General features: G+C 37.5%; 1 protein-coding gene across 5 annotated transcripts in view; it reads left to right on the plus strand.

The window, feature by feature from the left end:
* PPP3CC (protein phosphatase 3 catalytic subunit gamma) overlaps positions 1-22,259 on the plus strand; it is a 97,688-nt gene that overhangs the window by 37,955 nt on the left and 37,474 nt on the right. For all 5 annotated transcript variants that reach the window (XR_005989456.1, XM_041766992.1, XM_041766995.1 and 2 more), the window contains exons 2-4: positions 3,231-3,428; positions 3,731-3,855; positions 18,981-19,092. Coding sequence is in view for 4 of the 5 variants with exons in the window: in XM_041766992.1 (XP_041622926.1) it covers positions 3,231-3,428; positions 3,731-3,855; positions 18,981-19,092 (435 nt within the window). In the remaining variant the exon portion in view is untranslated. The remainder of the gene's footprint in view (positions 1-3,230; positions 3,429-3,730; positions 3,856-18,980; positions 19,093-22,259) is intronic.

Consider the following 22,259-nt stretch of genomic DNA (forward strand, 5'->3'; position numbering starts at 1 on the left):
AGTATTATTATTTTTATTAGTAGTAATAATCCTGCTGCTAGAAGTCAGATAATATCTGTGGATCTCTTGTCTCTGAGACTACCTATATTAAAATACCATTTTTGTCAATTCCAACATATTTGGTTTTATATTATTGCATTTTGTTTTTAGTTTGTTGACCAATTTCTTTTATTTACAAAGTGTAAATTAAAAACAAGCAGGCTTTCTTTCAGGTTCATTTAAAAATGGGGAAGGGCAGGTTGGCTAGCCAGAATTGAGAGTAAAACTTTGAAAACCAAAAAGAGGTAAATTAAGTATGAAAAGGGGAGTGATTAAATACATTTCTTTATTTTTCTGGAAAAAGATTTCAGAGGACTGGAGGTTCTCTGAAGTTACATACAAGAAATTAAGTGTAGCTCTTGATTGAACCTCATATAAATTTCCCCAAAGAAAGTTACTCTAAGACTTATACTCTTGTGGTGCCTGGGTGGCTCAGGCGGTTAAGCATCTGCCTTGGGTTCAGGTCATGATCTCAGGGTCCTGGGATCAAGCCCTCAGAATTCCCTGCTCAGCTGGGAGTCTGCTGCTCCTTCTTCCTCTGCTCCTTCCCCTGTTCATGTTCTTTCTCTCTCTCTCTCTCTCTCAAATAATTAAATAAAATCTTAAAAAAAAAAAAAAACCTTATACCCTTAGTCTTGGTAATTTTTCCAGTTTTAAAAAAATAAGTATTTCAAATGTATTACAACAATAGAGGAACTTTCAAGTGAATATCACTCAGCTTCAGTTAGTAACTCAAAACCAGTCTTTTTTTCCTCTGTGCCACTGCTTATTCCCTGTCCCTCCATTATTTTGAAGCAAATCCCAAGTAGCATATAATTTTATCTGCAAATATTTCAATAAGAATCTCTAAACTGGGCAGCCCGGGTGGCTCAGCGGTTTAGTGCCACCTTCAGCCCAGGGTGTGATCTTGAAGACCCGGGATCGAGTCCCACGTCAGGCTCCCTGCATGGAGCCTGGTTCTCCCTCTGCCTGTGTCTCTGACTCTGTCTCTCATGAATGAATGAATGAATAAATAATAAAATAAATCTTTAAAAAAAAGAATCTCTAAACTATAAAGGACTCTTTGTTGTTATTGTTAAACACAACCATATTACAATACACTTCAGTAAAAATTTAAGTAAATTTGTTTAGGACTTATCTTTCACTCTGTTGTAGAGACTCACCAGATGAATAAATTTTAAAAATCTTCATTATCTTATTTTTGTTTTATTTTATTTTATTTTTTAAAGATTTTACTTATTTATTCATGAGAGAGAGAGAGAGAGAGAGAGAGAGAGAGAGAGGGGCAGAGACAGGCAGAGAGAAGCAGGCTCCATGCAGGGAGCCCGATGCGGGACTCGATCTCCGGACTCCAGGACTACACCCTGGGCGGAGGGCAGGTGCTAGACTGCTGAGCCATCCAGGGATCCACCTGTTTTATTTTAGAAGTAGATTATTTTACTAAAATAATGTATTGATATTCTACCTGAATAACACAAATTAAATTAATTTATCCTGCAAATTGGAATACTTTTGAGAGTGAAAGCTGGCACTATGAACAATTACAATAGGAGAGCAGTGGAAATCTACGACTGCCTGCATAAACTGGGATGTATATGGTCCCTTATTTCAAGGTAATATTTGCTGGTTAGATAACTACTATAATTTTTTTCAGTAAGCTCTGAATAGCCCAAAAAAGTCAAGTTGTAGCTAAGAGCCTGGTGAAACTTACCATTTTCAAGGATTTTCAAGTCTCAAATTTTTATAGTGCCTATAGATTTCAACTTGGTTCTCCTTTTTTTTTTTTTTTTTTTTTTTTTTACAGAGAGCACAAGAGTGAGACTACACACATGCATGTGCAAACTATGGGGTAGGAGAGGGAGAAGGGAATAGAATCCCAAGCAGGCTCCACACTCATCTTAGAGCCCAACATGTGGGCTCCATATCACAGCCCTGAAATCAGGACCTGAGCTGAAATCAACAGTTGGACACATAACCAACTGAGCTACCAGGTGCCTCTCCCCCCTTTTAAAGTTTATTTGTTTAAATAATCTCCCAACCCCAAGATCAAGAGTCATTCACTCCTCTGGTTGAGCCAGCCAGGAGTCCCTCATCTTGGTACTTAACACATGCATAAAGCTAGAAGTGGAACTACCAGGCATAAATCACAAATTAAAATGAGCCCTTCTTTTAAATGTATAATGTATAGCCTTGTGAATGTTAGATCATAGATAATCTAAAGTAGACTACCTTATGAAGTAAGTAAATGAGATTTATTTATTTATTTATTTATTTATTTGTGTATGTATGTAATATTCATGAGAGACACAGAGAGAGGCAGAGACATAGGCAAGGGGAGAAGCAAGCTCCATGCAGGGACCCCGATGTGGCATTCGATCCTAGGACTCCACGATCATACCCTGACCTGAAGGGAGACACTCAACCCCTGAGCCACCCAGGCATCCCGATGGCCAATTTTAAAGTCAAAAAATTTTTTTCTGTTAAAGTTGCTAGTTTACCATGATATTACATGAACTTTATATCAGACATAAACTGAAGTTGTCTTTTAGCATTTCCGATTAGAAAACACAGCTAGACCTTCCTTATCTGGTATTCTCGAGTTTATGCTGTATCACTGTAATAAGTAATTCTGAGGAACAGCTCCATTCAGTTAGTGATATGCTTGCTATCAGTAATATTTTAAGCAACTGCTTTTTCATAATAAAGTATACAACTATGATTCATTACCCTGATCAGGAGCTGAAGTCAGACTTTTAAAACAGTTCCATTATGTCAGTTCATTGGAAAAATAAATGCCCTTTAGTGTTGATTTCTTTTTTTTTTTTTAAGATTTTATTTATGTATTCATGAAATATACAGAGAGAGAGAGAGAGGGGCAGGCTCCAGGCAGGAGCCTGGTGTGGGATTCGATCCTGGGACTCCAGGATCACGCCCTGAGCTGAAGGCAGACACAACCGTTAAGCCACCCAGGCGTTCCACACATACATCTTTTAAACACTTTAACTGTGGCTTTTTTAAAAATTAGAATCATCTGTAACATACAGTATCTTAGATTTCTTTCCCCATAAAATTCTAGTGCTGTGGTTGTGGAATCATAGTGATGTATTAGGTATAATTTGTTATGTAAAAGAAATGGGTTCACAGTTCTCTCTACGTTTAAGTATTTTAAATTACTTTTCCTCTCTTTCTAGCTGTTCCCTTTCCTCCAACCCAACGGCTTACTTTGAAGGAAGTATTTGAGAATGGGAAGCCTAAAATTGATGTTTTGAAAAACCATTTGGTGAAGGAAGGGCGACTGGAAGAGGAAGTAGCATTAAAGATAATCAATGATGGGGCTGCCATCCTGAGACAAGAGAAGACCATGATAGAAGTAGAGGCTCCAATCACGGGTAAGAGAAGTGTGCACAGTGGCAAATTTGAGAAATGATTACAAATAACCAACTAAGATGTATGATAATCTTTCTAGGAATTATGAAATAGTCTTAGGGATTGTTCAGTATGTTTGTTCATCGAAGAAATACAATTTAAAATACCTAATATTTCCAGTATTGGTAGATTGACTACAATTATAGGACAATTCAGTCAAAAGCTAAAGTGAGTTAAGTTAAAAGTTAAACTGTGATCTTATTGGTGTACTGCCCTTCTCTTATAAGATACAATTTTTCACCTCACCTTGTGTCCTTTTTCCTAGTGTGTGGTGACATTCATGGACAATTCTTTGACCTGATGAAGTTGTTTGAAGTTGGGGGATCACCTAGTAACACGCGCTACCTCTTTCTGGGTGACTATGTGGACAGAGGCTATTTCAGTATAGAGGTAAAAATTAAACTGGATACCTTGGAACAATTATATTGTCTTTTTTTTAGAAATGTGCTTTCTGGGGCAGCCCCGGTGGTGCAGCGGTTTAGCGCCGCTTGCAGCCCACGGCGTGATCCTGGAGACCCAGGATCGAGTCCCATGTTGGGCTCCCTGCATGGAGCCTGCTTCTCCCTCTGCCTGTGTCTCTGCCCCTCTCTCTCTCTCTCTCTCTCTCTCTCTGTATCTCTCATGAGTAAATAAAATAAAATCTTAAAAAAAAAAAAGAAATTTGCTTTCCATTCTTCAGCAGAAGAAATTTAAATGAGAACACTGGCAGAATTTATAAACTTTGTTACTTTGAGTATTAAAGTATTGGAAAAATGTTTTCATTTATATAAGGTCTATTCCTTCTTGTAGCTTCTGTATGTAGTAGACATATAGAAAGCTATATTAACTCAGCTTTGCAAATAAATTGTTTACCAAACTTTTCTCTTGAAAATAGTGTATAGGCTGTATATAAATGACATAAATTATTATTCCTCCTAAACAGGGCTTGAATTAGCAGACCTTATTTATAAAACCATAAGCTGCTGGGCTGCAATTTACTCTTAAATTAGCTTCCAATGCTAAATAAGCAGTCATTTAGCATGTTGTAGGAATAATTTTTGATATTCTTGCACATAGTAAGCAATAAATATTCACTGAAGGAAAAAATAAAGTTAATGAAGTTAATCTAAACCCATAATTTACTTAAATATATTTCAAAAATTGAATGATGAGAAAAAGTGATTAGAATTAAAGTAGGAGGGCCTGGGTGGCTCAGTTGCTTACGCATCCGACTCTTGGTTTCGGCTCAGATCATGATGTCAGGGTTTGGCTCCACATTGGGCATGGAGACTGCTTGGGGTTCTCTCTCTCCCTCTTCCTCTGCTCCTCTCCCTGATCATTCTCTTTCTCTCAAAAAAATAAATAAAATCTTTAAAAAAGAAAGAATTAAAGTGTAAACTGTTATGTATAAAAGATAAAACTGTTTTAGACCCTAATGCAATGACTTGAGTAAAGTGGAACCAAAGCACATTCATATTTAATGTCCATTGATGCAGCTATATATATATATGCTTGGCAAATAAAAGAGAAGTAACTTTATTTTTTTATTTATTTATTTTTTTTTATTTTTTTTTTTGAGAAGTAACTTTAAATAGTGCAGGTAATTGAATTTATAATGTGTCCAGAATAAACATGAGATGAGAAATTGAGTCTGCTTGCTGTTCTTGTAGTCTTTAGTTGTGCTTCTCCTTCATAGTGTTATATAGTCTCACTGTACTTAGTGTATTTTTGGCAGTTATTTTTTTAAATTTTTTATTTTATTTTATTTTATTTTATTTTATTTATTTATTTTATTTTATTTTATTTTATTTTATTTTATTTTATTTTATTTTATTTTATTTTATTTTATTTTATTTTATTTTATTTATTTTTATTTATTTATAATAGGCACACAGTGAGAGAGAGAGAGAGACAGAGACATAGGCAGAGGCTTCATGCACCGGGAGCCCGACGTGGGATTCGATCCCGGGTCTCCAGGATCGTGCCCTGGGCCAAAGGCAGGCGCTAAACCGCTGAGCCACCCAGGGATCCCTATTTATGGCAGTTAAAAGTTTATTGTTTTTGCAGCATCACTCCTAGATCCAAGTCAACTCTCCTACCTAGTGCTCAACCAATAAAAGCAGCAGTCATTCTAAAGATGCTAGAAAGATACACAAGAGAAATAGCTTGTCCTTTTTAGTTAGATGAGTGTTCTAAATTAATAAATCAGAAAAGTTTGGTGTTACCTGCCAGTGACTCAAATTAATTTAGTGTCATCTGTGAGGACAAAAGTTAGTGATAGAGGGATGTCTGGGTGGCTCAGTGGGTGAGCCTCTGCCTTTGGCTCAGGTCATGATCCTGGGGTCCTGGGATGGAGTCCCATATTGGGCTCTCTGCAGGAAGCCTGCTTCTCCCTCTGCCTGTGTCTCTGCCTCTCTCTCTGTGTCTGTCATGTATAAATAAATAAAATCTTAAAAAAAAAGAAAAAAAAGGTAGTGGTAGAAGCTAAGAAAATAATTATGTTTCCCTGCTGCTCAGTAAATTCCCAAGGTCTCTAAGTAGGGACCTGGGATGGGTGGAGATGATACTTGCAGACTGTACCATTGAAATGTCTCTCTATTCTAAGTAATCTCACTGTCCATTAATAGATAAGTGGGTAAAGATGTGTTCTATATACATATATACCGGATATAATAGAATATTACTCAGACATAAAAGAGAATGAAAAGTGGCTATTTGCAACAACATGGATGGACCTAGAGGATATTATGCTAAGTGAAATAAGACAGAGAAAGACAAATACTATATGATTTCATTTATGTGGAATGTAAAAAACAAAACAAATGAACAAACAAAACAGAAGCTAACTTATAAACACAGAACAAACTGGTGGTTCCCGGGGAGGGGGGGGGTGCGGAATGTACGGATTTGGGAAAATAGATAGAGGGGATTAGGAGGTACAGACTTCCAGTCATAAAATAAATAAGTCACAGGGATGAAATGTACATCACCAAAAATATAGTCAGTAATACTGTAATAACTTGTAGGGTTGGGACGCCTGGGTGGCTCAGCAGTTGAGCATCTGCCTTTGGTTCAGAGTCTGATCCCGGATTCTTAGGATTGAGTTCCACATCAGGCTCCTTGCGTGGAGACTGCTTCTTCTTCGGCCTGTGTCTCTGCCTCTCTTTCTGTGTCTCTCATAAATAAATAAATAAAATCTTAAAAAAAATAGCTTTCTAGGGTTATAGGTGATAACTACACTTATTGTGGTAAGCACTGCATATTGTATAGGATTATTAAATCACTAAGTTGTACACTAGAAACTAATATAATATTGTATATCAACTGTAGTTCAATAAATAAGATAAAAAGGGAAGCAAACATAGCCTAAAAAAGAAAAGATTCCTACTTTCTATTCATTCACTTCTATTCATTTCTATTCTATTTCTATTCTAATTCATTTCTATTCTATTCATGTTTCAATAGACAGTCAAAAGTATGGATTTTGTAAGACATATTGAATGTGTACTTATTTGTTTATTTGTTAGCATGAAGAGGTTTTAGAAGCTGACGAGAAGAATACAAAGCTTACTAAATTTTTAGTTCTGTTTAATGAAACTTTTTTTTAAAGATTATTTATTTATTTATTTATTTATTCATGAGAGACACACACACACAGAGGCAGAGACACACAGAGAGAGAGAGGCAGAGTCACAGGCAGAGGGAAAAGCAGGCTACTCGCAGGGAGCCTGATGTGGGACTCGAACCCAGGTCTCTGGGATCATGCCCTGGACTGAAGGCAGCGCTAAACTGCTGAGCCACTCGGCTGCCCCAATGAAACAACTTCTTAAAAAGATAATATTGTACCAAATCATCTTCAGATTATCAACTCACGCATTTATAAATAGTTTCAATGCATCAGTATGTTCAGTAAAGCATACATCAAAAAAATCCATAATGATTTTTATATACATATACTATATTCAGAATATTTTCTGTTATACATTTTTTTCCTCATTCACCAACAAACGTTTCCTGATTGCCAACTTTATGGCAGGCTCTTAAGATAAATTAATGGGGCAGCCCTGGTGGCCCAGGGGTTTAGTGCCACCTTGGGCCTGGGGCCTGATCCTGGAGATCTGGGATCAAGTCCCACATCGGGCTCCCTGCATTGGGCCTGGTCCTCCCCCTGCCTGTGTCTGCCTCTGTGTGTGTGTGTGTCTGTCATGAATAAAAACATTAAAAAAAAAAAGATAAATTAATGAATAAAATTCATGATTTCTATTTTTTGTTTGTTTTCTTTTTAAGATTCATGCTTTCAGGACACCTGGATGGCTCAGTCAGTTAAGCATCCAACTCTTGATTTCTGATCAGGTCATGCTCTCAGGATCATGAGATTGAGCCCCTCGTGGCTGCATGCTTAGCTGGGAATCTACTTGGGATTCTTTCTCTCCCTCTGCCCCTCCACGCCCTCTATTCCCCATGTTCACACACTCTCGAAAATAATAAGTAAATCTTTTCTTTTTTTAAATTTTTATTTATTTATGATAGTCACACACAGAGAGAGAGAGGCAGAGACATAGGCAGAGGGAGAAGCAGGCTCCATGCACTGGGAGCCCAACGTGGGATTGGATCCCGGGTCTCCAGGATCACTCCCTGGGCCAAAGGCAGGCGCTAAACCGCTGTGCCACCCAGGGATCCCAATAAATAAATCTTAAAAAAAAAAGATTCATGCTTTCTAAAGGAGCTGACAGTCTATTAGAAAAGATGCACTTATAAACAGATCTTTCAGTAATCGTACAAAAATGCTGATTTAATTTTTTGCAGTATTCTTCATATTAGGAACTGGCATATTGCCGGACAGTAGACACTGAATCCATATTTGTTGAATGAATGAATGTTAATAAATCAGTTTGATTTTATCTTGTTATTTGATGTTTGACTAACTTAAAGGATTTTTCTGGAATAGCTGAAGAGATAAATGGATTAAAACTGTAAAGTGACAATGCTATTTTTTTCCTTTTTTTTAGATTTTATTTATTTATTCATGAGAGAGAGAATGAGAGAGAGGCAGAGACACAGGCAGAGGGAGAAGCAGGCTCCATGCAGGGAGCCTGATAATGGGACTCAATCCTGGGACCCCAGAATCATGTCCTGAGCCAAAGAAAGACCTTCAATCACTGAGCTACCTCGGTGTCCCAGTGACAATGCTATTTTATCCCAGTTTTAAAAGTAAACATCAGGGTGTATGTAGTGTTAGTTGGAAGTCACTTATTTGTAAACCACTAAGGTTATTAAACTTCTGTAGGCAACAGATTAGTCCAGTATAATACAAGTATATATTTGAACCATTTTTTTTATCAGTGTCCTTAATAAGCATGAATATGATGTTTTTGTCAAATGGATGCAAATAGGTAATGGAGCCCTTATTACAATTTTTTGTTGTTGTAAATAGTTCACTTTTTTTTTTTTTTAAAGATTTTATTTATCCATGAAAGACGAGAGAGAGAGAGAGAGAGAGAGAGAGACATAGGCAGAGGGAGGAGAAGCAGGCTCCATTCAGAGAGCCCAATGTAGGACTCAAGGTGCCCAGGTGCCCATAAATAGCTCATTTTTGTAGAAAAATTTGGAAATGTAGAATCTAAGAAAACAAAAACTTTTGGGACACCTGAGTGGCTCAGTGGTTGAGCATCTGCCTTCGGCTCAGGTTGTAATCCCAGAGTCCTGGGATCAAGTAAGTCCTGCATCAGGCTTCCCTGCATGGAACCTACTTCTCCTTCCTCTGCCTATGTCTCTGTCTCTCTCTTTCTGTGTCTCTCATGGATAAATAAATAAAATCTTAAAAAAATATATTATAAATCAGATATAATCACTGTTAACATCTTGTATTTTCTTTCTTTTTTTTTTTTTAAAGATTTTTTTTGGGTAATCTATGTCCAATGTGGGGCTCAAGCTCACAACCCTGAAACCAAGAGTTGCCTGCTCCACTGACAGGCACCAACATCTTATATTTTCTTACAGTCTTTCTTCTTCTTTTATATATGCATATATCTTTTTTAAAGAAAATTGAAATCATTTTGTACATTTCCTTTTTTGTAGTCTTTTTGTCCCCATTCAGTATTGTATTGAAAGCATTTTTCTCTGTTATTTGGAAAAATCTCTCCAAAATATGGTTAATGGTAAAAATATCATAAATTACTTCACCATTCTACTATTGTTGGATAATTATTAGCAGGTAATTTTTAGCAGGTACTGCTTGTTGCCCATCTTTTCTCTCCTTCTTCCTTACTATCAAAATACCTATTTTGTTCAGATAAATGAGATTGGGGGTTTAGAGAGAACCTTGATTTCAGGAAAGGAGGCCCTTTAACCCAACCTCAGGGAATGAATTCTAATTGGTCTGAGCTACTCATGTGAATTAATTCCCTGTCATCACTGATTGGTCTAGGGTAAACATGGGATTCTGTTTTGCCCAGTAATATGTAATGGGAACTCTGCTGTGTATATTTTGGTGTGAGGGTGCACACACACTTGGGTACTTTGGAATACTTGTTTCCAGATGAAAAGACTCTCGCAAGGTGAAAGCTTTTGAGCACTATTTCACCTTGTCATTTCAAATGTACTGTAGCAGCCACTTTGTGGCCATGTGGAAGGGCTAAGAATGAAAAGCAGACCTGCTGTGAATTACAGATCAAAGAGAGAGGGCATGGTTTCTTGGTGACAGTACTGAGCTGATACACTAAACTGGGCATCTGATTTCTTGTTTCTTCCTAAATTACTTAAATGTCTCTGTGGCTTAAGCCATATTTAATTGCATATTTATTACTTTTACAAGTGGTCATTTTCTAGTTATTTCCACTTTGCATAGTGCTGCAGTTAATATCTTTTCAAATAAATTTTTAATAGCATTTCTGGTATTTCCTTGAGTCATATTCTTTTTTTTTTTTTTTTAAGATTTTTATTTATTTATTCATGAGAGACAGAGAGAGAGAAGGGGAGGGGGCAGAGACATAGGCAGAGGGAAAAGCAGGCTCCCTTCAAGGAGCCCCAAGCGGGACTTGATCCCATAACCCCAGGATCATGAACAGAGTCAAAGGCAGATGCTCAACCACTGAGCCACCCAGGTGCCCCAAGAAGTGATTTTTAAAAAATATTTTATTTATTTATTCATGAGACAGAAAGAGAGGCAGAGATATAGGCAGAGGGAGAAGCAGGCTCCATGCAGGGAGCCTGATGTGGGACTGGATCCCAGGACTCCAGGACCATGCCCGGGGCTGAAGGCAGGCCCTAAACCTCTGAGCCACCCAGGGATCCCCCTGTCTTTTTTTTTTTTTAAGTATAATTAACACAATGTTATATTGTGTACAACATAGTGATTCAACAAGTTTATAAGTTATGCTATGCTCACCACAAGTGTAGCTAACATACAATGCTAGTACAATACCATTGACTATTTCCTATACTGTCTCTTATTTCTTTGACTTAATCATTCCATAAGTAGAATCCTATACCTCTTACTCCCTTTACCCATTTTGTCAGTCCCTCCACACACCTCCCCTCTAGCAACTATCAATTTGTTCTCTGTATTTATGAATTTGATTCTGCTTTTTATGTTTATTCAGTTTTGTGTTGAATTCCACAAATAAGTGAAGTCATATGGTATTTGTTTTTCTCTGCCTGACTTATTTCATTTAAAATTTAATGTATATTTTTTGGGGAATATTCTGTGCAAGTTGATATATATCAAAAACAAAGTCAACCAAAAAAAAAAAGGCATCTAAGTATATTTGTGTATATCCACATATTTAAGTTTCTTGTTTGTTCTGCAGTGTCCTGAAATGTACATATATTTTGATACAACAGTTCTATTTTTTAGAAATACTGCAGATGTACACATAATTATGTACAAAGACATATGAATGAATAGTTTGTCAAAATGCTTGAGAAGTCCTACTGGCATTTAATGAGCTGGGTCCAGGGAAACATATCATCCAATGTGCAGGAAACTCCTGAATAACAAAGAACCACGCTTTTCAGATTGTCAGTAGTACCTCTGTTGAGAAGCACTGTTAAATTCTGGGGATGGAGATGAACCAGCAAAGCCAGGTCCCATACATGTTTTCTAGTGAAAAGGACTGCATTGTGTATTTGTTTATGCCTGTGAAAATCAAATCAGGGTAAGCGGCTATAAGACCCGCAAGGATAGCTAATTTAGTTGGAGATTAGGAAAGGCCTACTTGAGTTAACATCTGAATAGAAATTTGAATGACCTGAGGGAATGAGTCTTGCCTATGCAGTCCGGGTTGGGGGAGGGCTGAGTACATTCCAGCAGAGAACATATTAAGTATAAAAGCTCTGAGGCTGGAGGAAGACTTATACAGTCCCTTGAATCGTTACACGGCCAATTTTGCCAGAAAGAATAATGAGTAAGGGGAAGTTGTAGGTGATATATCAGAAAGATAGGCAGAGGTTAGATGATGTCAGCCCTTTCAAACCATAGTAAGGAATTTATTCTGAATGCAATAGGAATCCATTGGAGATTGATTGTTTTGAGCTGGGGAGTGACATATTCACATTTATATTTTAAAGCAGTTACTCTGAGGCACCTGGCTCAGTCTGATGCCAACTCTTGATTTCTGCTCAACTCCTGACCTCAGGGTTGTGAGATGGAGTTGAACCCATGTCAGGCACCTGCTGTGCAGGAAGTCTGCTTAAGATTCTCTCTCCCTGGGCAGCCCTGGTGGCTCAGCGGTTTAGCGCTGCCTTCAGCCCAAGGCGTGATCCTGGAGACCTGGGATCAAGTCCCATGTCAATCCCTGCATGGAGCCTGCTTCTCCCTCTGCCTGTGTCTGCCTCTCTCTCTCAATGTGTCTCTCATGAATAAATAAATAAAATCTTAAAAAAAAAAAAAAAAAAGATTCTCTCTCCCTCTTCCCCTTCCCCCTCCTTCTCTAAAACAACAAACAAAACAAAACTAGTTACTCTGGCTGTTTTGTGGTAAACTGACTGTGGAAGCCTAAGGGTGGGTACAGGGAGGCCAGTTAGGATTCTAATCCAGTACATGGGCAGGAGATGTTGGTGATTTAGATTAGGCTTATTCATAAGCACCTGGGATTTAGAAGTTTGAAGTCTTTCCTTTTTGGGAGGTGGGAAAATCTCAGTTCAAGTAATCAAGCTCATCAGGTCATGACACATTTATTACTAATCATTGCAAAGTCCCTGTCTGTTTTATTTTTTTTTTCTTATCTGTGAACTCTATTTTTTTCTCCCTCTTGCTATTATGTATATCTCTGTTACGTTTAGTATATACCTCAGAATACATATAATACATTACATTAGTTTTTTAATATGTAAGGTTTTGGTGGATAAAGTATTTAAATTTTATATAAGTTTTTTGGTGCTATTCAGTGGTCCTCAAACTTTAGCATGCATCATAATTCCCTGGAGCAGTTGCTCAAAAACAGATTACTGGGCCCCACCTCAGAATTTCTGATTCACTTTCTGATATAGAGTCTGAAAATCTCTATTTCTAACAAGTTGCCATGTAATGCTAATGCACCACACTTGAGATGAATATGACCACACTGAGAACTACTGCTGTGGCTTTGTTTCTGTTGATTTGGGTTTTCACTTATAATGTTTATAAGATCTATCCAGATTACTGTCTCTCGGTCATTGCTTTCTGCCTGCTGTGTAGTTTCCATAGTATACCTATATGACATTTTAGTTCCTTATTCTCAATGGTGGACAGCTAGTTTGTCTGTAGTTTCTTTCTACAGTGAACATTGCTGTGATAAATATTCTTATATAGGGCAGCCAGGGTGGCTCGGCGGTTTAGCGCCTGCCTTCGGCCCAGGGCCTGATCCTGGAGACATGGGATCGAGTCCCAAGTCGGGCTCCCTGCATGGAGCCTGCTTCTCCCTCTGCCTGTGTCTCTGCCTCTCTCTCTCTCTGTGTGTCTCTCATGAATAAATAAATAAAATCTTTAAAAAAATTCTTATATAAATCCACTGATATTCCCATGCTTTAGTTTCTCTGTGGTTTATGAACAAGAGTGGAATTGCCAGGGAAAAAGGTATATATATATACTTTTATACTTGAAGGTATATACTTCATATTCTATACTTCATACTTGAACTCACGATCCCAGATTCCTCTTCAGAATAGCTGTACCAATCTATATGCCTACCTGTAGCACCTAAGAGTTCATTTTTCCTTACAGCCCTCTCTCCAGAATTTAGTTTTATCTCACTTTCTAATATTTAGCGAAAATGTCTCCAATTACTAATGAAATTGAGCATCTCCTCATATGTTAGCTTTACAAACATATTTCCATATGTTTTTATTTTTTTTCCATATGTTTTTAAAAAATAAATGTACTTGTCAGTGTATATTGCCCCTTAAGTGCTACTTTATTTGGGTCCCACAGATTTTGGCATGTATTGTTTTTATTATTATTTGGTATTTTATATTTAAGAATTCTCTTTAACCCTAGGACAATGAAGTAGTTTGGTTTTTATTTCCAGTCATGCAGGATTTTTTTTTAGAGTTAGTATTTTGTTACTGATTCTAATTAATATAATTTAGAGAACATAACCTGAATAATATTCTTTGGAATTTATTGAGACTCCTTTCCTTTGTGCTGAGGTACCTACTAGATTTTTGTGACTATTTTTTTTTAAGTAATCTGTGTACCCAACATGGGGCTTGAACTCACAGCCCCAAGATCAAGAGTCACATGTTCTGCCAACTGAGCCAGCCAGGTGCCTCTTTGTACTATCTTGCATATACTTGAAAATAATGCATTCTCTTTGGAATTGTTCCCTGTAACTTTCGTTATTTTTATCTGCTTGAACTAGGAGTTACTTTTTATGTGTCAAAATTGCCAACTACAGTTACTGATTGTTGGATTCTCCCCATAGTCCTGTCAATTGTTGCTGTGTTTTGAGACTATGTGTGAGATACGTATATTTCATAATTAGTATATATGATTGGTCTCATTACTTGCAGGTTCTGTATTTGCATATATGTCTCCCTGATAAAATTTATTTTAGTCCCCAATTCAATACACCTAGTGATTCTGAGGTCCTAGGCCCTCTCACCAGGAACTGGGAAATATATTTAAGCATACCAACCTGTACATTTTTATTTGTTTCTGTATGTCTCTTATATACCCTAAAAAGAATGAATTTTGATTACAGTCCAACATCACAAGATTTAGTCTAGCCTTCCTCTTTTCCTACTCCCATTATCTACAGTATATTCACTTGCCTGTTCAATCTTAGTATATCCATAAAATAGGTATATATCAGCCAGTTCATACTGTGAAAACAGATTTCCTAACTAGAGATACAGCGCTTGTGTACATTTCTTTGTGTCTTTAGTATTGTAGTAGGCAGTCAAAATACTATTTTCCAAAATTACTTGGGTTCTTTTTCCCCATACCCTTCTTTGTTGCTTTGATATCTATTTATAATACAGTTAGGGTTATTACTGTTTGTATTCTGTTTGGGGTTTCTTTCACATGCTGGTTGATTTAATTATTTATTTTGGGAGGCACATGTAAAACATTACTGTTGTTCTAGGAGTCAAAGCTATCCAAAAGGTTATCCTTTGAGAGGCACTGCTCTCTCCTCAACCCTCTTAAACTGTTCCCAGTGCCCCCTTCTTTCCACCCCTTTCCTCTGTGCCCACTGTAAGTAACTTTAGTTTCTGACTTATCCTTCCTGTAATTCTTCTGCACAAATGAGTAAGTACATATGTCTTTTTGTATCCCTTCTTTATTACAGAAACAGTAGCATACTCTTTTGCACTTTACTTTTTTCACTTCATACTGTATTTTAGAAATTGCTCCAAATCAGTTTATAGAGCTCTTTCTCTCTGTTTTGTGTGAGCGTGTCATAATTTGCTAAGCCTTCTGTCCAATGTATGGTCATTTAGGTTGTTTCTGAAATGTTGCTATTACAAGCAATACCACAGGGCACCTGGGTGGCTCAGTTGTTGAGTATCTGCCTTTGGCTCAGGTCAAGTGATCCCCAGGTCCTGGGATAGAGTCCCACATCAGGCTCCCCCCAGAGAGCATGCTTCTCCCTCTGCCTATGTCTCTGCCTCTCTCTGTGTCTCTCGTGAATAAATAAATAAAATCTTATAAAAAATAACACCACAACTTTGTGAGTATTATTGTTGGAGGTATATCTTCAGGGTAGGTCAAAAGTTAAATGAATATGTAGTTTTAGCAGTTTTTGCCAGGTTTTTTTACTGTACAAATTTATTTTATTTTATTTGTATATAGTGAAATTTATCCATCCTTTAAACAAATTTTTTTAAAGATTTTTATTTATTTATTTATTCATGAGAGACAGAGAGAGAGAAAGAGGCAGAGACACAGGCAGAGGGAGAAGCAGGCTCCATTCCATGCAGGGAGCCCGATGTGGGACTCGATCCCGGGACTCCAGGATCACACCCTGGGCCGAAGGCAGGCGCCAAACCGCTGAGCCACCCAGGGATTCCTATCCATCCTTTAAAAATTTTTTTTAGGGCAGCCCTGATGGCTCAGCGGTTTAGCGCCACCTTCAGCCCAGGGCCTGATCCTGGAGACCCGGGATCGAGTCCCATGTCGGGCTCCCTGCATGGAGCCTGCTTCTCCCTCTGCCTGTGTCTCTGCGCCTCTCTCTCTCTGTCTCTCATAAATAAATAAAACTTAAAAAAAAAAAATTAAAAATAAATAAATAAATAAAGTTTTTAAAAATTTATTCAGGAGAAAGAAAAAGCACAAATGGGGAGTGAGGTGGGGGGAAGAGAAAGAGGGACAAGCAGAGTCCCCATTGAGCAGTGAGCCTGACATGGGGCTGGATTCAGGACCCTGAGATGATGACTTGAACTGAAGGCAAATGCTTAACCAGCTGAGCCATCCAAGAGCCCCTCCATCTTTTCTTTTCTTTTCTTTTTTTTCTTTTCTTCTCTTTTCTTTTCTTCTTTCTTTTCTTTTTTTTTTTTTTTTTTTTGCCCCTAGTTTTTTTTTTTAATTTTTTAAATTTTTTTTAAATTTTTATTTATTTATGATAGTCACACAGAGAGAGAGAGAGAGAGGCAGGGACACAGACAGAGGGAGAAGCAGGCTCCGTGCACCAGGAGCCTGACGTGGGATTCGATCCCGGGTCTCCAGGATCGCACCCTGGGCCAAAGGCAGGCACTAAACCGCTGCACCACCCAGGGTTCCCTGCCCCTGGTTTTTTTAATCATTACTTAAGATCAGGTTTTTCCCCGGGGTGCCTGAGTGGCTCAGTGGTTGAGCCAGACGTGATCCTGGAGTCCCAGGATGGAGTCCCACATTGGGCCCCCTGCATGGAGCCTGCTTTTCTCCCTCTGCCCATGTCTCTACCTCTCTCTGTATCTCTCATGAATAAATAAATAAAATCTTTTAAAAAAAATCAAGTTTCCCCCTACGTTAAGGGTACAGAACTCACCACTTTTTTTTATAGAACTTGCATGATTTCATTTTGATACAGTTACTCCCTTATCCATTTGTCATTTATTATGTATTACATGAGATATAGATCTAATTTTTTTTTTTGAAATGGCATCAGTTGACCCAGAGATATTTATTAAGAAATCCATCATTAGGGGAACCTGATGGCTTTGTCAGTAAGCATCTGACCAGCTCGGGTCATTATCTCAGAGTCCTGGGATTAAGTCCCATGTGCAGCCCCACAAGGAGACCCACGTTGAGCTCCACACTTAATGGGGAGTCTGCTTGTCCCTCTGCCCCTCTCCATGCTTGTGTGCAAGGATGTGCTATCTGTCTCTCTCAAATAAATAAATAAAAACTTAAATCCATCATTATCCTCAGTGAACTAGGATGCTACCTTTATTATATACCAAAAAATTTGTATATACTTGGATTAATTTCTGAGCTAGTTTATTCCACTGGTATATTTATCTATATATGTGCCAGTACCACTGTTTTAATTATAGAAGCTTTATAGTATCTCTTAATGTCCAGTAAGACTAGTTCCCCTCCATTCTCCATCCACCCATAGTTCGCATTTTTCAATGTTTTTTTCCTGGCTGTTTCCTGGCTATTCTTGCATGTTTATTTTTCCATAGAAAATAACTTGTTGGTATTTTTATTGGAATTACAATGATTTTATAAATTAGGAAGAACTAAGGCAGAATCATCCTATCCAAGAACAAGGGATGTTTTCCCATTTGTTCTTGCCTACTTTTGTGTTTTTCAGGAGGGTCTTAAATTTTTCTTGGTATTAATTTTGCACAGTTCTTGCTAAATTTATTCCTGTATGTTTAATCTTCTTTGCTGCTATTATAAATGGCAGGTGTCCTATTTATTGCTTGTGTATATGAAGGCTATTTATTTTATATATTAATTTTATATCTTGCCATGTTACTGAATTCTTTTATTATTTGAGTTGGGTTCTTTTTTTTTAAGATTTTATTTATTTATTCATGAGAGACACACACACAGAGCGAGAGAGAGAGGAAGAGACACAGGCAGAGGGAGAAGCAGGCTCCATGCAGGGAGCCTGATATGGGACTCAATCCCGGGTCTCCAGGATCAGGCCTTGGGCTGAAGGCAGTGCTAATAAACCCCTGAGCCACCCTGGCTGTCCTGTTTTGTTTTTTTTTTAAGATTTTATTTATTTATTTGAATGAGAGAGAGCCAGAGAGCATGAATGGGGGAGAGGCAGAGGGAGAAGCCGACTCCCTACTGAGCAGGGAGCCAAACATGGGATTCGGTCCTGGGACTCCAGGATCATGACCTAAACCAAAGGCAGATGCTTAACCAACTAAGCCACCCATGTGTTCCACTGAGTTAGTTTTATCATTGATTTTTCTGGGGTTTTTTGGATATACTATTATTATATATTCTTCAAATAGAGTTATTTTATTTTTTCTTTATCCATTCCTTTTTTTTTTTAAATAAAGATTTTATTTATTCATAAGAGACACAGAGAGAGAGAGGCAGAGACATAGGTAGAGGGAGAAGCAGGATCCCTGCAGGGAGCCTGATGTGGAACTCGATCCCAGGACCCCCGGATCATGACCTGAGCCAAAGACAGACACTCGACCACTGAGCCATCCAGGTGCCCCTCTTTACCCATTCTTAAACCTCTAATTGATTTCTTTTGTCTAAATTAATTACCTGTACCTCTAGTACAGTGTTAAATAATAGCAGAGATAGTGGATATCTTTGCCTCATTCCTTATTTTAATGGAAATGTCTCTGGTGTTTCTTCATTAAATAAAATACTGATTTTAGGACCAAGAGTGTGGGGGTAGGGTCAGTAGGTGGCTTTGTCACAGAGTTATAGATATTTGGATAGAACATTGAAATATAAATTAAGAAGAGGTATGTGTGAAACTACTATCTGTCAGATTTTAGAGCAACACTATGTCACATTCAAAAAGTTAGAAAGTTTCATGTTTCAATTTGAGAATAGCAATGAGATATGCCATTATAGCAGGTCATTTGAATTTCTATAAATTATCCTTATGCATTATGGTCACAAATAAAAATATATCCTTATTTTTGTCTTATAGTGTGTGCTGTTTTTGTGGAGTTTAAAGATTAATCATCCCAAAACAGTATTTCTGCTTCGAGGAAATCATGAATGTAGGCATCTTACAGAATATTTCACCTTCAAACAAGAATGTAAGTATAATCACTTTTCCAGAACTTTTTTTTTGAAGTAAACTCTACCCCCAGTGTGAGGCTTGGACTCAAAACTCTGAAATCAAGAGTCATATGCTCTACCAACTGAACCAGGTACCACATAAATTTTTTAGTTACCCTTTTGTCAATCCTAAAATGAATCAAACATAAACTAAATTAATAGAACTCAAATGCCTCCTATTTATTTCTGGTAAGAACCAAGACATTTGTTTTCAAAATAACTTTTGTGGTTTTCCCCTATGTATGTAAAGTAGTACATTTGGGGTATTTGGAAAACATAGAATAGTCCAAAGAAGATAAAAGTTGTCCACAGTAAAACCACTTAAAGATAATAACTATTGGGCAGCCCTGGTGGCGCAGTGGTTTAGCACCGCCTGCAGCCCAGGGCATGATTCTGGAGACCTGGGATCGAGTCCCACATCAGGCTCCCTGCTTCTCCCTCTGCCTATGTCTCTGCCTCTCTCTCTCTCTCTCTCTCTCTCTCTCTCTCTCTTTGTGTCTCTCATGAATAAATAAAAAATAAAATCTTTAAAAAAAAAACTATTATCTCACTATTTGAGAGGTAGTCTTCTTTTCTGTATACATAAAAACCTATCATGAAAGAGTTCAAATGCATGTATATTTGTACGTTTTCAAAATAAAATTGGGCTTTTATATGCACTGCTTAATAAATTGTGCCTTTCACTTTAATAAAATTTCTCTGTATCATTAAATATTTTTAAACAGGATTTTAAAATGTTATTTTAATATTTTTAAAGTATTCCACCTTATGAGGTGCCTTGGTGGGTCAATCATTTAAGCATCTGACTTCTGCTTGGGTTGCGATCCCAGGATTCTGGGATAGAGGCTTGCTGAGCAGGGAGCCTGCTCCTCCCTCTCCCTCTGCCACTCCCCCTGCTTGTGTGCCCTCTCTCAAATAAATAAATAAGTTCTTAAAAAAAGGTGGGGGGGATCCCTGGGTGGCGCAGCGGTTTGGCGCCTGCCTTTGGCCCAGGGCACGATCCTGGAGACCCGGGATCGAATCCCACGTCGGGCTCCCGGTGCATGGAGCCTGCTTCTCCCTCTGCCTATGTCTCTGCCTCTCTCTCTCTCTCTCTCTCTCTCTCTGTATGTGTGACTATCATAAATAAATAAAAATTAAAAAAAAAGGTCTTCCATCTTATGAATGCACTATCATGTAGCCAATTTAGTGACAACTGTATGACATTTCTGTTGAATGACATTAATACTGTAATAGTTAAAAAAAAAAAAAAACTATTATTAAAGGTAGAGTTTTTTAAAGTCAAAATATTGGCGATCCCTGGGTGGCTCAGCGGTTTAGCGCCACCTTTGGTCCAGGTTGTGATCCTGGAGACCCGGGATGGAGTCCCAAGTCAGGCTCCCTGCGTGGAGCCTGCTTCTCCCTCTGCCCGCCCCCCTCTGTGTGTCTCTCATGAATAAATAAATAAAATCTTTAAAAAAAAAATTGCTGTTTGATAAAAAAAAAAAAACAAAAAATGTCACAGATTTCTTTGACCAAAAAAAAAAGATTTCTTTGACCAGAATCTAGGTACTCACTATTGACTCTTAACTAACATTCAATGTGAATATTAACCTATTGGGCTTGTTTGAGAGAATTTACCCCAGGACATTTGTACTTAGTATTTCTTGTTTTCCCAGTTAGCTATCTGTTCATAAGACCTATGTCCTTACTTCACTGATGTCATCTCAGAGACTTTCTTCCTTGGTTGCTTTTTCTAAATTGTATATATCATCATTTTACTCTCATACCTCGCCTTTTTTTTAATAGTATCTATCAACACCTGAATTTTTATGTAAGATTTATATTTTAAAAAATAGATTTATTATTTTTCTCTCCTACCATAATTTAAGTTTCATGACAGCAGGGACATGTTTTATCCACTGTTGTTTTTCCAGAACAGCGTCTAATAACTCATAGGAGAGGGCAGCCCCTGTGACTCAGCGGTTTAGCACCGCTCAGTCCAGGGTGTGATCCTGGAGCCCTGGGATCCAGTCCCACATCGGGTTTCCTGCATGCAGCCTGCTTCTCCCTCTGCCTGTGTCTCTGCCTCTCTCTGTGTGTGTCTCTCATGAATAAATAAATAAAATCTTAAAAAAATAAATAACTCATAAGAGATGCTTAAAAATATTGGTTGAGTTATTTTGTTGAATGAATGATCATCCAGAATTTGTACTTTGGGCACAAATTCTCAGAAGACAATTACTAAGTTAGAGAGCCCGAACATTTTAAAGACTTGATACATACTCTAACTAGCCCTCTAAAAAGATTTATCAATTTATACTTTAGGGAGTTTTTGTATTTTTATATAAAGTGAGAAGAAATAGAACCCACAAAATTTTAACACTTTTGATTTCTAAAATGTTAGCACATTCTTTATAAAATAAGGAAGCTGAACTAGATTCTTGGGTAATGTCTGGCTCTGAGATCTACCTCTTTCCCCAAATAAAACTGAATATATACAAATGCTTTAATGTCATATAATTGATGATTTGATCATGGATTCTACTTGGCTTCCTATTTAGATTTCTCTTTATTATCTTGGAGGAATAAATCATAAAATATTTAAAGTTTTATTCCCAAAGAATATTCAAAATTGAAAAAAAAACAACTTTTAAATTTATTTCCCAAGGCTTAAGAGTTCATCCAATCTTTCTCCCCCAAATCCCTTTATTTACAGGTAGGTAACAACTTAAGAGTGTTTGACTCATAGTAACTCTTGTTATTGAAGCTTCCTACACTGGAGTTGGCAGTTGTAATGACAGCCTTTCTCCTAGTAGATTCTGAAAGAAAAGGTCATTCGTATTAGAATGAAAAATTTAGAGTATGAACACTTAAAAAAAAAAATTCCTCTGACAGGACAGTCAGCTACAGGTGGGCAAGATACAGATCATTCCAGCCCTTGGGATTTAGAATACAGTTCAAACCAGTAGGTAACAACCACGAAATTTTTTAAAAAATTAGATCTACGTTGGTGAGTGTTTAAATTGGTATAAAGTATTTGAAGAGTAATTTTGGAATGTCTGTGAAATTTCTGATCCAGCATCTTGGCTTCTAGCAATTTATCATGCAGATTATATACGTTTTTTTTAATATATATATACGTTTTTTAATGCTGTATAACAAA

The sequence above is a fragment of the Vulpes lagopus genome, chromosome 8 (assembly GCF_018345385.1).
Source record: "Vulpes lagopus strain Blue_001 chromosome 8, ASM1834538v1, whole genome shotgun sequence".
Lineage (NCBI taxonomy): Eukaryota > Metazoa > Chordata > Mammalia > Carnivora > Canidae > Vulpes > Vulpes lagopus.